The 14489-nt window shown below is 57.3% G+C and overlaps 1 protein-coding gene across 1 annotated transcript; it reads right to left on the bottom strand.

Annotated features, from left to right (window-relative positions):
• Nucleotides 1-5008: 5008 nt before the first annotated feature.
• On the bottom strand, nucleotides 5009-11010 carry UTP14A (UTP14A small subunit processome component). Its single transcript, XM_085324267.1, has 14 exons — nucleotides 10895-11010; nucleotides 10554-10627; nucleotides 10231-10295; nucleotides 9900-10042; nucleotides 9554-9709; nucleotides 8453-8572; nucleotides 8266-8360; nucleotides 7882-8005; nucleotides 7715-7792; nucleotides 7260-7617; nucleotides 6720-7102; nucleotides 6458-6645; nucleotides 6286-6385; nucleotides 5009-5889 (listed from the first exon to the last, which is right to left on the bottom strand). The coding sequence occupies exons 1-14, from the start codon at nucleotides 10949-10951 to the stop codon at nucleotides 5611-5613; spliced, it is 2220 nt and encodes a 739-aa protein (XP_085180393.1). The 5' UTR covers nucleotides 10952-11010; the 3' UTR covers nucleotides 5009-5610.
• Nucleotides 11011-14489: the final 3479 nt, after the last annotated feature.

Raw genomic sequence — 14489 nt, 5'->3', positions numbered from 1 at the left:
CGGGCTCCAAGATGCCATCTCCACGGAAACGCGGCTGCAGCGGCTGTGCCGGCCGGGCCGGGGCACTGCGGCTGCTGCCCAGGGCTGGGCTGGGGGGTGCTGTGCCATAGGCGCAGGGAGGCCACGGAGGAGCCCTGCGGGGACCCACTGCCGAGGCCAAAGAGAGCCCGGGTGGCAGCAGGGGAGCGGCAATTGCCCGGTCTCACCGTGCCCCGTGGCTGCTCCGCACGCAGGCCTCGTGGTCAGTCTGGGCGCTGGCGAGGGACACGTGGGGCTGGGTGGCCCCAGGGCATAGGGGTAGGAGAGGCAAGGAAACCAGGGAAGGTGCTTTTTAGGACCCTTCTGCTGCTTCAAATACAAGCAACAAATCTCTCCCTGCAGCCGCCACTCAYGGCCTGCCCCCCCTCCGGTCCTTCGCTGGTCAGGCCTGTCCTGAGGAAAGCCACTTCCCAAGCCACGTTGGGCAGAGGGATTCAGGGGGGGAAAGTCCCCTAATCCCAGAGAGCCAACGGTGCCGGGATGCCGTGGTGGCCCCTGCGGGCCACAGGGAATGTGCTTGCTCCCAAGGCATAGGACGCCAGAGGGCCTTCCCCTAGGGCTGAGATTTCACCCTCGGAAATAGCCCAGAGGAAATATTTTACAGGTTATTTATAGCCTATGTTTTTTTATATACATAAAAAAAATGTTGATTTTAAATCTGCCTTTTAATTTCATTCGGCTCCTGCACATCTCCTGGGAGAGCCTGAGCAGGAGCTCGGTGGCACCGGTCCGGTTCCCTGTGGCTCCGCTGCATTTCTGCTCCCCTTTCACAAGCCACCCCGTGCCCAGCTGCCCCGGGCTTTGCATCCAGCAGAGACGCTTGGCAGGAAGCGGCGCCCGCTGCAGAGTCCTCCCCACCCCGGGGCTCTGCCCCCCAAGCCCCGTCGCAGCTCCTGGCTCTCCACGCCGTGGCGCCCACCGCCAGCCGGATGCGCCAGCCCTCCGCCGGCGCCGGAGCTCGGCTGCCCCCGGAGGGCTGGCGGCTCCTGGCTCCTGTGCAGCCGGGATTAGCGAATGCTCCCTGCCGGCACGGGGAGCAGCTTGGCCGCCTTCGCTGAGGCTCTCCGCTCTGTAAACCTGGCTTTGACGTAGCCCCGAAAGTAGGCCAGTAAGAGCAAACTGCAGCCGCTGGCGGCTCCCTCGAGGGACGCTGCGCTGGTGTGTCTGGAGGAAGGTGCGTGCGTTAATAGAGCCGCTTCTCTCTGGGGGCTACCGAACGTGAAAGGAGCTGGCCTGGGGGAGGAGGGCGTATTTTCTAATCGCAGCAGCTCCTGTTACCTTCAGAGTCACGCTAAGCCGAGCTCTGGCTTCTGCCGCAGCCCCGCTGGCAGGCCAAGCGCTCCAGCCCTGGCAGGGGAGCCGGGCTAGAGCACGCCGCAGGAAGGACAAGGAGCAGACCGGGAAAGTCGCCGTGGGGAGCCGGCACCCGACCCCGAGCAGTGTCTGGCCTGCGAGAGGACTCCACGGGGCTCTCCAGCCCGTTTCCTGCGCTGCGAGCAAAGGATGTCCCCGGGCCCCGTGCGCGCCAAGCCGCAGGCGCCTGCCGAGCCCAGCGCCTCACAGCTCTTCTCGCCCCTTTCTCCTACCCTTTCCTGCTGTCTCGGCAACTTCCAGCTGGGCATCTCCTTCGTCCCTGTTTCCTGCAGTTGTTTGCAGATCTTGATTGATCTTTTAATTAAAAAAAAACAAGCGTTAACGTCCCTGTGCCCTGCAACATTATTTTTGAAGGGAAGTCAGAGGGACACGACCTGCCCTTGCCGTGGGAGCCTGGCGGCTCCATAGGAGTCTGCATCAGAGCGGGAGACCTGGCCCAAGAGCCTAGAGGGAATGGGATGGCCACGCGTGGCGGTAGAGGGATGAGGCTTAGGTCTGGGCAAGCAGCTTCAGCAACGTGGTGTCGAGCAGAGCTGGAAGCCGGATTAATGTGTCTGCTTCCACCCCAGGGTCCTGCCTCTGGTGCATTGGTGCTGTGCCCCAGGGTGTCTCCTGTCTTCCATCTTCCAGGTAGTCCTTCAGTCCTTCCACAGCGTGGAAGTGGGTCTTCATCCATTCCACACACAGGCTACCAGCAAAAGTGCACATCTTCACCCACCCCATGCAGCTCCTGGTCCCAGATAATGCAGGCCCCATGCAGTGCTCCTGCTGAGTGATGGCCTGGGTCCAATGGATGAGTTGCCCCAGTCTTGCCAAATGGCCCGAGAGAAGAAATAATCTCTCCACCATCCTCCATTGGATTTTGCTTCCTTCTCTCCACTCAGCTTGAGGGGAACAAACCATCCACTGCCCAATGAAAGGGCAGTCCCATTTGCCTAAACAATGTCCTGTTCCCAGGAAAGCTCTCCAAATCTCTCCGCTGTTGACACCCTTAGCTAGTGCTGCAGCAGGGAAGAGTTCATGTGGTTTGATTTGGTTAACACATGGCGATGACCATGTGCTCTATGCTGACCTTCCCTGGCAGGTCTAGGGAGTCCACTGCAGCTGGCTTCCAGATGTAACTCATGCCCAGCTGCTCATGTGGGTACATTCAGCATATATTTTTGAAGCATTTCTGGATCCTAGAAGCCCCAGTTCAAGCCCAGCCTGGACCAGCAGTGCCCTTACTTGCAGAAACAGGCACATCCAGCACTGCAGCTTGAAGCTATTCTCTCTCAACGCTGTCCATATATCATCCATGCTCACAATGCAGGATTCACCATCAAAAATTCAGCATGAGTCAGCCTTCAAACCAGGGGGCAGCATGTGGCCAGGTCTTGATAGCTGCTTCAAGTGGTCATGGCTCAGGAGAGCCTCAAAGCTACCTGGTCCTCTCCAAGATCAGTGCCCCAGGAATGTATTGCTCTGGTGCCCCGTGTTTCCATTGCTGTCTCAGCCCCAATGGGAAGCATCCCTGCTGCTGTGGGGCAGATGCGGAGAGCCCAGCTGAGCTTGTGGCAGGGCCAGCGCAGGAAACAGACTTGTTGGGCCTTGGTCACTTTCCTCGGAGTTGCACAGCATCACAGTGTGAGGCAAGTGGCACAAATTAGAGCAGAAGATGGTTCCGCTAGATATAAGGAAAAATTCTTCATCATGAGGCTGGTAAAATATTGAGATGGAGGACAGAGAGGCGGGAGATTCTTCATCTTCAGAGACAAATGTTGGCTGGAGACAGCCTTGAGGATTCTGCTCTGAGCAGGGTCTGGTCTCAAGGCCTCCCGTGGGCCCTTCCCACCYGAGCCTTCAAGCTGAGGTTGCTGGCCCAGCTCTGGGAGTGGCGCTCAGGGCCCTGAGACATCCTGCTAATGCCAGGGCTGGGAATGAGGTGGGCATGAGGTCACCGCCTGGAGAGTTGGCACTGCCAGCAGAGGGACAGAGCCCCAGCTTGGAACAGCAGGGACTGGCCAGGTGAATGAGCTCTATACCCAGGGCTGATGGTTCACATTCTGCCAACCTAGAGCCCCCTGGGCCACCTGAGGGTCCATCCAGGCCCTGAAGTGTCACCCAGTGTCTCATTCCTGCCATCACATTGCTGCCATACTCATGCACAACAGCACAAGCTGCGTGAAGGTGATCTCTGCCCTGTACCCAGATGGTCCTGCTCGCTGCGTCAGTGGACGCTAGGCGCACTGTCCGGGCAGGTTCTGCAGCTGGGGAAGTGCTAGGGGACAACAGGGCCAAAGAGACCCCTAGCCCTCCAGCCTGGGTCGCTGGAAAGCAGGACAGCTGGCCCAGTAAAGCAGATGGCGAGGCAGAGAGTGAGCTAGGGCAGCGCGTTGAGTGCTGCTGGCACCATGCTCTGCCCAGCCCCAGCGAGCTGTGCCACGCTAGCTGCTGGCACCAGCGAGGATCCCCAGGGGCAGCTGGTTGGCATGCAGAGCCAGACCATGCACACCACTGTGCTGGGCACTGCCTTCCCTGGGCTGTGGGGTGCTTCAGCTTTTACTACAGCAAACAAGAAACTCCCCCTACCTCGTTCCTCTCCCGGTGATGCCACCTGAGGCCAGGAGCAGAGGTTTTCCATGGTGATTTAGGGTGGCCGAGCCAGGGGGAAGCTGGTGTTTGAGCTGAGGCCACCAGCCCAGTGCAGGGCTCTTCAGTATCACAGCGTGGAAACTACTTCCTTTCGTTTTTTTCAGCGCTGGGTTAATTCATGCAATGCAATGGTGCCCCCACTGCAAGGGGACATGCTACCACGCAGGGCCAGCAATTCCCCAGTCAGGTCCCTGCAGCCCTAGCAAGCACACAGCCTGGGCTATGGACAGACCCAACTCCCCTACTAGTCCGTAGCAGCTTGATCCTCCTCCACGCTGAGAAGGGAGGATGCTGCTGAGCAGAGCGGAAGAGCCTGATGTGTTTGCAGCAGCGAGAACAACAGAAACCGTGGGGCCAAGGGTGTCACAGGGCTGGCAGCTCTCACCCTGCATCCCACCTGTGTGAGAGTCCTACTCCTGGCCCCACAGCAGAGCCCAGCTGCAGGAGAGAAAGCCTGCACTGCAGCTCACCCAGCACAGCAACTCTAGCCCCAAATTGCCCAGGCAGCCAGCCTGGCTGTTTCCCCAGGCATGTCGTGGTGCCAACATGGGGGGAGGCATCCTCAGCGTGAGGGACATGTTTCTTGGGAACAGAAACAGCTCTGGCTCCAGCTCCTGAAGTCCCTCCTTCGCCCGAGATGGAGTGTTTCTCCAGTTGACATGAACACAGCACATGTGGGAAGAGGGGGGAGAGACCTGCAGGTCTCCGTGCCTGCTCCTATTTCACTGTCTCTCTCCAGCACTTCCCCTTGCCAGCCTGGTGGAGGGAGTTGCATCAAACATCACATTCACCATCCTCTGAGGAGGACAGAAGCTGACAAGAACAGCAGTGCAGATACAGGAGGGAGGCTAGGCTCTGTCAYAGGAAGACAGAGATGGGCAGGAGGAGGGCAGGATGGCTGCTTTGGGGGCAGAGCCAGCTCCCAACATGCATAGAACAGTAGCATGACCTTGGAAACCAGTTTTCCACTTAACCAGGTTTATTAGAGACAGCCAGAAGTCACTTTTGAGCAGCAGGAGGGCATGAGGTGTGGTACAACATGGCCAGACTCTGCTGAGGACAGGCTTAGCAGAGCAGGCAGTAGGAAAGCCAATTGAAACAAGATTAAAAAAATACATATAAAAATGGGCTCTGAAAAACAGAGGAACGAGGGGCAGGGTGAATCCAGCCCTGCACTGGCAGGGCACTTGTGCCTGCTCCATCTCCTTTATGCACTTCCACCCACAAGCTGTACCTCATGGGCTTGACATGAAGCAAGTTCTCATTGCATCAGTACCATTCACCCATCTTACTTCCTGCCCCATGTAGGTCCCTGAGCACAGGTAGGAGGGACTGAAACAGAAGCAAGAAGGCACCTGTGGTCCTGGCCCAAGGGCGCTGGCAGGGGAGCAATGCACACTGCACTGACAAGGCATCTTATTACGGAGGAAGTATTAGTGAATAATGGACGTGACAGCGAACCTCGCTGCAGCACAGCAACAGCCCTGTCACTGCACCACCCCTTGCTCTGCTCCCCTAGCAGGCACACAGGCCAGTCCACACAGCAGCCACAAGAGCACAGAGCTATCGGGCTCTCTTATGCGGGTGAAGGGGCCGAGAGAGTTGTTCTCTCTGCTTGGGCACAAGCTCGAGTGCTGCCTTGGCTCTGCTGCTGGCTGCTGCGGCCAGAGAGGGAACATTCTCAGCGGAGATGGGCTGGATGATGTGGCCTGCTCGGGTGACGATGCGCGGGGCAGTCAGCTTCTGGAATGCACGCTGTGTGTTCCACGTGGGGCCCACAGGTGTCCGGATGCTCTGCTCAAACTGCTGGTGCTTCTCAAAGGGAAAAGGCAGCTCGCTGACCTGTGGGGAGAGAGCACGGCTTGGCTAAGATGCAGCTGCCTGGCCTAGTGCCCTGGGGGCTGCTTTCATGCCACGTGGGCAGGGATTCCCACTGGTCCACAACCACTTCACACTGTGTGCCCAGTCTCCTGCCCTGCTCCAGCCCCCTCATCTCTGATCTCTAGCAGGCCCCAGAATGCTTAGCACAGCAGCAGGAGAAATAAGTCATAGGAATGGTGATGTAAATTCCTTCCTCCACTATCCTGCTGCTGGCTTTTGGATTGTCAAAGCTGAAAACTCGGCACAGCCCTTCTACAAGAAGGGATTCACGAAGCCCAGACACAGGGCCAGCCTGGGTGCTGCGGCCACAGTGCTCACTGCTGCTGCCCCCTGCAGCCACACGCCATCCCACCCCACCTGATGTGCTGCTGCGTGGATGTTGCGCTGCTCACTGATGATGACGTGGGGCAATTGCTGGTCTTTTCTGGGAGGTGCTGGAGGTGGCTTGAGCAGGAACCTGCCGGACAAGCGAAGATGTCAGGCCCTGGCACTGGGCTGAGACACTTTGCCATGCCTCTCCCACACTCACCGTTTCATTTTCTTTTTGCTGGGCTTTAGTCCTGTGCCTCCCCACTCGCCCCAGCCTGGCAGCACCAAGTTCACTGGCTGTGGCTTCCCAGCCTGCTCTGCCTTACGCTTCTCCTGGCGAAAGTCAGCGACCACGTCATCCCCGGCAAAGGCCTCTGTGATCACTCCTCTCTGGTCGATGCCACCCTCCTGTGAACAGAAAGGTCAGTGCTCTGCAGCCAGCCCTGCTCTGGGCCCCAGTGGGACAGGCCTGCGCTGCTCACCTCCTCCTCCACGGCCACGGGCAGGCTGGGGCACTGGATCTCCTGGGACTTTCCAGCTAGCACGGCCTGCAAACTGATGATCCTCTTCTTCTTGACCTTTGGTTTCTTGGCTTGCCTATCCTCAGCTCTGCCTTCCTCCTGCTGGTGCACTCTCTTCCCTGTTCCTGTGGCCACTGGTATTTCTTGGTCTTCTGCACACTCCTCCAAAGCCAAAGCCTCGATATCCTCCATTGTCTGCACACGTCTTGGCTGCTCTAACAGTAAGACCTTGTCCTGCACCTGGGAAGGCTGCTTGATCCTCATGCTCATCTGCTCTTTGGTGCAGATGGGGTCAACGGAGATATCCTCTGGCAGCTCAGATACCACCTCTGTCCTATCAGCACCTATGGATGGAGGCAAAGGGTGAGAAATGATCAGACCATGAGCAGGGAGTGAGGGAGGGAGGGGAACAGCTGTGTAAAGATACAGGCCCCACAGCTCCCACTTTGCTGAGCCTTGTGGCACACAAGGCCACAGTACTCTAGGCTACGAGCTCCTCACCTCGCAGCTTAGGGCTCACTGCCTGCTGTTGCCGCACGTGCCGTTTCTGCTCAAAGTCCTGTAGCAAGGCCTCCTCCTCTGACATCTCCTCCTCTGACATCTCCTCCTTGCTCTCTGCAGCAGCAGGCTCTGTAACATCTCCAAGGTCCTCCTGCACCTCAGGCTCCTTGGCTGGGCTGCTGGGCTTGCCCAGCATCCAGGGATTAGCTGCGCCGGCATCCACGCGGACAGCAGGGACAGACTCGGGCACGAGGTCCTCTGCAGGCACATCGCCTGGCTCCTCCTCAGGCAGCTCCACCTGCACTTTCCGCATCAGCTCCTTATTCTTGGCCAACTGCTCTTGCATGGCCTTGCGGGCCTAGAAGGGGACTGAAATGTTTTTAACAGGCCAGAAACAACATGGCCCAGCTTCGTGCCACCCCAGGCATCTCGCCCTTCCCCACTCCGTGTCTCACCTCCAGATCATACTTAGCAATAATGGCCCTGGAGCGGGCCCATTTCCCCTTGTTCTGGTGCTTAAGGCTCATCCGCTCCTGGGAGACAAGAAGGGAGAAGCATCARAAAGAGTGACCTTGGCGGCAGAGARGTCCTAAAGGACAGGGGAGCAGAGTAGAACCAGCACCTCCATCCTGAGTTGCTCCAGTTCTTCCAGCTTTGCCAAGGCAGCCTCGGGATCTGACTTCCGCAGCAGCTCAAATTCTTTCAAGGCCTTGCGTTTCTTGCTCTTTTTCAGTACTCGATGGTACCTGCAGCGCAAGAGCGAAGAGCCAGCAAGTGAGAACTCAACGGTTCTGGGCAGACGCACAAGCGCACAGACATCCTCTGAGGCAGGTGGCACTGTTTTGTGCAGGTGGCAGCACAGTTTCCCAGCAGTATTTTAAACTGTTGCCTGATGTGTCACAGACCCCAGGGGCCTTCCTCCATATCTCACCAATCCACTGCCACCAGACATGGCTGGCTCCAACCCTCCCAAAATGCACAAAGTATGGCAAYGGGAAAGCCTTACTTCTTGCTCTTGATCTTCTTCTCTCGACGAGCCTTGGCTTCATAGTATGACTGCAGGACCCGAGCCTTCTGCAGCTCTGCTCGCCGCTGTCGAGCCTGCCAGGGAACAAACAGTAAGGTCAAGCTCCAAGGAGCCTGACCTCCAGAGCCTCCAGAGGTAGGGTGAGAGTGTGAAAGAAAGCACTAACCTCCTCCAGGCTCATCGCCTGCAGCGAGGCTTTCTCCTGTGGTGTCAGCAGCGGGTCTGTGATGGGCTGCTGCGTTTTGTGGAGCAGCCCAAAGATCTCCTGCTCCAGAGGAGTCCGGGGCTGTTGTGGGGGACAGAACAGGCAGCAAGACCATGACGAGGAAAGAACTGCATGATCCAGCACCTACCCCACTCCCTCCACCCTTCCCAATGTCCTTGAGCAGGTCCACTGGAGAGCATAGACAAGCAAGGTCCCCTCCTCCCTGGGGTCGCATTCACAGTCCCCCTCACAGTCCCACACAACACAGCAAGAGAGTTGCCAAGGTACCAGCCCACACAAAGGACATCCCTCCTACCCTTGTTTCTGGGAAAAAAGCATAATGGGTGCTCAGAAGGAAAAGCAGGTGATGCTACATCCAACTGAAACAGCAAGGGAGCTTTGGACCTGAAAGGCAGTCTCTGGCACCAGATCAAGGTGAGTGCTTGTGAGGTTGGGAAATCAGTGAGGTCCACTTCCCACCTATCCACCTAAGGATACCTAGGAAAACTCACCAGGAATGAAAGTGTCTTTCCTGCCAAATCACACAATCTGCAGGAGAAGGCACGTTCAAAGCCAAAAGCATTATTCTTTCACAGGGAAAAAATATACAAATAGATGTGGTGTAGAATTTGGTAGAACAAAAACCCTCTCTACCCTCAGCACAAGTGGCTACTCACAGGGCATCTAGCTCAGTGGAGAAATTAGGAAACATCAAGTTTCTCCCCTGTGCCTCAGACAGAAAAAYACTAAAAAGAGGAGACAGGTCTTTGCCCAACAGGGCATAGAGCGGGCTCTGAACCATCTGCATACTCCCTGCCTAGCCTGGCCTCCCTCAGATAGGGGCCGCACATCTGCTACATATGCGGAACAGGAAGAACTTCCCTTTTAATGCTCCCAAGCTCAGTATGTAGCTGCCTGACTAGACCCTCAGCTACAGATCAGCTGTCTCTCAGACCTATGTGACCCCGTCCAGCACAGCCAGAAATCAAGCTCCTCCTAGCAGACCCTTCAGAAAGCCCTATGACAACTACATACTACCAGCAGACACAYGACAGCACCCACCTTCCAAGCTGAAACCACTTGCTCCAGGGGTGCAACTGCCACAACCTCCTGCTTCATGGGAAAAACCAGCTGCTCTGCTCGTCGGTTCTGTAAAACCACCTGTTGCCATTTGCCAATATCTTTAGAGGTCCTAACATAGGCAGCTTCTCTCACGACCTGCAGTAACAGGGACAAGAAAAAGAAAACTATGAATAGAGAAAAGCACCTGACTTGAAGAACAAGAAAAGCCAGTCAGCATTACAGAGTAGAGATGCACTCATGGGCTCAACCCTACAGCCCCTTAAGGCCAGAGCTTCCTCCCTCACCACTCCCTCTGCTGCCTGGCAGCCTGCACAGGCCCACTTACCCGCTCTGCCTCCTCTTTGCTGAGTGGTAGCTCTACTGCCTTTTTCTGCTTCACTCTGTTCAGCTCTTTCTTCACACTGCTCAGCACAGATTTGGCCTTGATAGGCTGCAGGAGCTCAGACAGAACCAGCTTCTCCCCAGCGCCTAGACAAAGTCCAGCATGTCAACATGGCTCAGCAGTGCTGAGCCAAGTGGCACCATGGGCTGTAGCTGCATGCAGCCCACTGATCCAGCGCAGACACAGCAAACTCCAAGCTGTCGACCTTGAGCTGGTGAAACAACGACCCAGTTTGACAGCAGGAGCTCTGCAGGCCTTCCCAGAGATATCTCACCTTTGCAGCTGACGTTGAACTCGGATACCTGCACGCTTGCCTCTGTACGCTCTACCAGCTTCCGCCTGCAACAGAAAGCAAACAAATAAATTAAAAGGCTATTTGTGTACCCCATATATGCTTCTCCTCCTTCATGTCACTGTGGTAGTGGCAAAGGAGACAATACCAAGAGAAAAAGGAATTAAGAGCCTTTTCTTCTCCCCTCTTTCAAAGTAATTCTGTGCAGCCTTACAAACTCAATAGCGAGGAAACACAGCTTGGCTCTAGGAGGAGCCCCAGGGCCAAGCCGCTGAGAAGAGTCCTTCAGACACCCCAAAACTCACCGCTTCTGTCCGGAGAGGGAGCTAACTGCCTCCAGGAGCTGCTGATGCCGTCGTTCGTCATCCTCCTCCGCCCCCTAGCACAGCAGACATAGTTACAAGGAGGTCAGGTCTGCAGAGCAACGCCCTAGCGGGCGGCCATGCAGATGGGGCCACGGCCCCAGCCGGCCGCCCCGGGGCCCAGCGCTGCTCCCCAGCGCACACTGACCGAACGGCCTCCCCGCCGGCTTGCGTCCTCGCCGCCGGCCAGGCCGCCCACTCTCCGCCGCGGCCGCTCTGGGGCACACGGCGCTGGCTAGCCGCTGGGGAGCCTCCGTGKAAGCAGCCCAGTCCCTTCACCTCACCTCATCCTCGCTGGCGCTCACGGCCGCCTCGACGCCAAGCCAGTCCTCCTCCACCATGGCGCCGCACGAGAGCCCCGCCGTAAAGCTCGCCGCCACTGCCGCACGGCCCGCCGTAAAGCTCGCCGCCACTGCCGCACAGGCTGCTGCGGCTGTCGAAACAACCCACCGCGCTTCCTCCCGTCCCGCCCCGCTGCGCGTGACGCCACCCGTTGCCGTGGCAGCGGGGCCCGGAGAGCGGTGAGGGGACGGAGCGAGCCGCGCCGGGGCGGGGCGGCCGGGGGTGGGGTGGGGTACGGTGCGCAGGCGCGCTCCCGCGGCGGCCGGGGGGGGGGAGTGTCTGGCGCGCAGGCGCGCTCCCGCGGCGGCGGCGGGTGCCTTCCGTGCACGTTGCGCTTCGAGGCTTTGCGGCTCCGGAAGCCGCCGTGGCGGCGGCGGGCGTGGGGGGCTGTGTTCTTCGGGAGCTGGGCTCTGCCGCCTGAAAGGGGCTGGGGAGCCTGCCGGGGAGCCTGCCGGGGAGCAGGAGCACCTGAGGCCTTCGGGGCTAAGGTGCCCGAGCATCGGGATCTGCTTTAAAAGCTGCCAAAAAGTTTGGTTTCCTCATCTCGTGGGCAGAAAGGACCAGAGCCAGAGCCCGTCCTGCGCATTTCACGCCTGCTCCCTCAGGGCTGCGCAACTTGTTTAAACTTGCATTTGTTTCCTGCTGCTTGGTGGCACCACAAGGAGCCATCCTGCCCGCACGGGACACAGTTCCTTTTGGGCTCTCAGGAGATGAAAAATAAAAGACTCAGCCTGACCTAAAGCATGCTTTTTAGAGTCTGCATGATTGCTGATGGATTATTCCCTGGAGCGTGACTTTCATGGCACTCAGTGGGAGGGAATTTTAGCAGACACTTACCTCTTCAACTTGTAAAGCTAGTAAGGGTGACAGCTGACATGCATGCTTTGGGGTGACCCAAGAGAGCAGAGCAACGGGGTCCTCTTCAGGGGAGATGACAGAGTTTGCAGAACCCTGTGGGGGTAGAAGGATGGCCCAGCGCCCCACTATCTCTCCTGCTTTGCTCATACCAGTTAATGGGGCCAGCACCCACGCCATGGAGCCCGTCGAGGCAGAAGCACCAGCCCCGACCAGCATCACCAGAAACGGTGATGCTGGCCATCCAGAGCTGGCAGTGGGTATGGTGGGAGCTTGGGCTGGAGACCCTCAAGCTCCTTCTGCACCCCCCACTGCTGGGGAGTCCACACAAGAGCGCTTGTTTGACTGAGCTTTCCCCAGAGCAGCCCCATTTCAGCTCTCCGGTCACCTGTGCTGGCTAGTGGGAAAGGGCCCGTCGCAGTGGCTGGAGACATGGAAATCCACGACGTGGTGGAAATCCTTTTCCTCGAGCTTGGGGGAGTGGGTTGCAGTGATGCAAAACCGCACACGGCGGGTGGAAACATGGGTCCGCAGGCATTGAGGCGTTGCCCAAAATCGCTGCCAGGCAGCAGGCACGAGCAGAGCGGCTCCTGGGGCTGTTGGCATGGTGACATGTGCTGTAGTGGGGACATCGGGCAGAAAATTTGGCGGCGCAAAGGAGKTCACAGAGGGTTTGCATGCCCTTGGCATGAAAGACCTTCCAGGGCAGGGACTGGAGAAGGGAGAAAAATACCAAACTGTTCCTGTATCTATTTCAGTCTCCATGACAACGGCGATAAAAAGTTCATTTTTTTCCCTCAGTTTTGGAATGCTGTTCCCTCTGCCGTGTCCGGCATTTGCCTGTAGCACTGAGCTCAGATGATCTGCAGGGCCAGGCAGAGGAGCAGGGGGATAACGTGTCCCCTGGCTGGAGGCATCACCGCCCCATACGAACCGGCAGCCCGAGCCTGCTGCAGTGCTGGATGCAGTGCCRGGGTCCATCCATCTCGCTGAACGCTGCAATTGGTGGGTGCAAGATTTAATGTGCCGTGCTGAACCACAGGCGTGAAGGCAGTCACATGCAGGGAGAGGGTGGAGGACACGAACAGCCTGGAGGCTCCTGGCTTTTATGGAGCCTCAAAGTGAAGCATTTTTATGTCTTTTCCTTTTACCATGAACCCCAATGCAGTCGCCACGTTGCTGTTGAGCGGCACTGCAGAGGAGAAGGGGTGTTTTGGCCTGCGTGCTGTAAGGAAACGGAAAAGAAAAGGGGAACAGGTGGGGTTCAGCAATGCTCAGGCTCATGGTCAGATCTTGGGCAAGGCTTCAAGGGAGGCCAAACACTCCCAAAGGCAGTATTTTGGGGCAGCTGTGGGGTAATGCTAGGATGTGCTGTGCCAGCAGCGGGCAATGCTGTGGCAAGCGGCATTGTGGCTACGCAGCAGCAAGCTGCCCCCACTCAGGGATCCACCGAAATTGCACCCACAGGCACTAACACTCCCCTTGCACACCCCAGACTGAACCTCACACCATCAGCCAGGCAGCTCATCGGAAACACAGTGCCCTGCAGGGGTTAATGAGAAAAAGCAGAAGTTAATGTGAAATAACTCCCTCTCCCCACCTTAAGACAAGCGCTAGGCAGACCACACAAATACCCAGCAGAGTCAAACACTGCATTTTTTTTACTTACATGACTGCAGGCAGCTGCATTTTATTTTTGCATAGAGTTCCCCCCCCCCACTCTTAGGAAAAAAATGTTCTCCCACCATTTCCTTCTCCCTTCAACATTTCTCAACTTGATGCATGTCAGGGCAACACACAGTGTTGGGGGCCTTTCAGCCCATCAATGCAGCCAGGGCATCACCTGGGGAGCCTGATTGCCTGGACTGTGGTCGCACTCTGGGGACAGCCCCATTTTCTGGGAAGTTTGGGATCTCCAGTGTAAGCAGGGTCTGCTGAGCAGCTCTTCCTCTGGCTTGTCCTTGGGAATGCTTGGAATGAAAACTCTGGGGCTCTTCTCGTCCCCAAGGAGCACAAAACTGTTAATGCCTGTAATGTGCTTGTTAAGTTCCTCCTCTGGGTACCTCCTGCCCTGCGGGGAGAAGGAAAAGGATGTGGCTTGCAGGAATGAGGCATGGCTGCAGGAAACCAGGAATTTAAGAAAATAACCTTGGGGAAGCTGAGGATTTGTTCTGGATATGGAGTACCGATTCTCGGTACTCCACGGGTAACAGGCACGAGGGAAACGGGGGACGGGCGTTTGGCAAGCACAACTTCACTTTAAATTTTTGGACAATCTCAGGGTGGGGATTTGTTAGRAAATGGCTGATTGCATGACACACGCACTACAAAGGCAAAATAGGGAGTGGTGTGGAAAGGTGAGGATACCTATTGGGGAATTCATTACCGACGCGAGATGAAAACCGCAGGCTCTGAGTTAGCCGTGCGGGTTTTTAAGTTCCAAATTCAGCAGGTGGAGTTGAGAAAGCTGGGAGGGAAGAGCAGAGCCCGGCACTGCCTCCTCCTTCACAGGTGGGGCTGAGCCGGCATAGAGCCCCTTGCAGCACCCATCCGAGGCTTGAACCCTCCCGAGGTTCAAGCAGGGACACTTTTGTCCCRTGGCTACCCCAAAAGATGGCCCAGCCTCCCGCAGTAAACCCCGCTGGCCCCTGGCAGCACGGACAAGCTTCGCTTGCCGGTAGA

The sequence above is a fragment of the Rhea americana genome, unplaced genomic scaffold (assembly GCF_003343005.1).
Source record: "Rhea americana isolate MKP2758 unplaced genomic scaffold, rheAme1 scaffold_90, whole genome shotgun sequence".
In the NCBI taxonomy this organism is placed as follows: domain Eukaryota; kingdom Metazoa; phylum Chordata; class Aves; order Rheiformes; family Rheidae; genus Rhea; species Rhea americana.
This window is presented reverse-complemented; position numbering and strand designations above follow the sequence as displayed.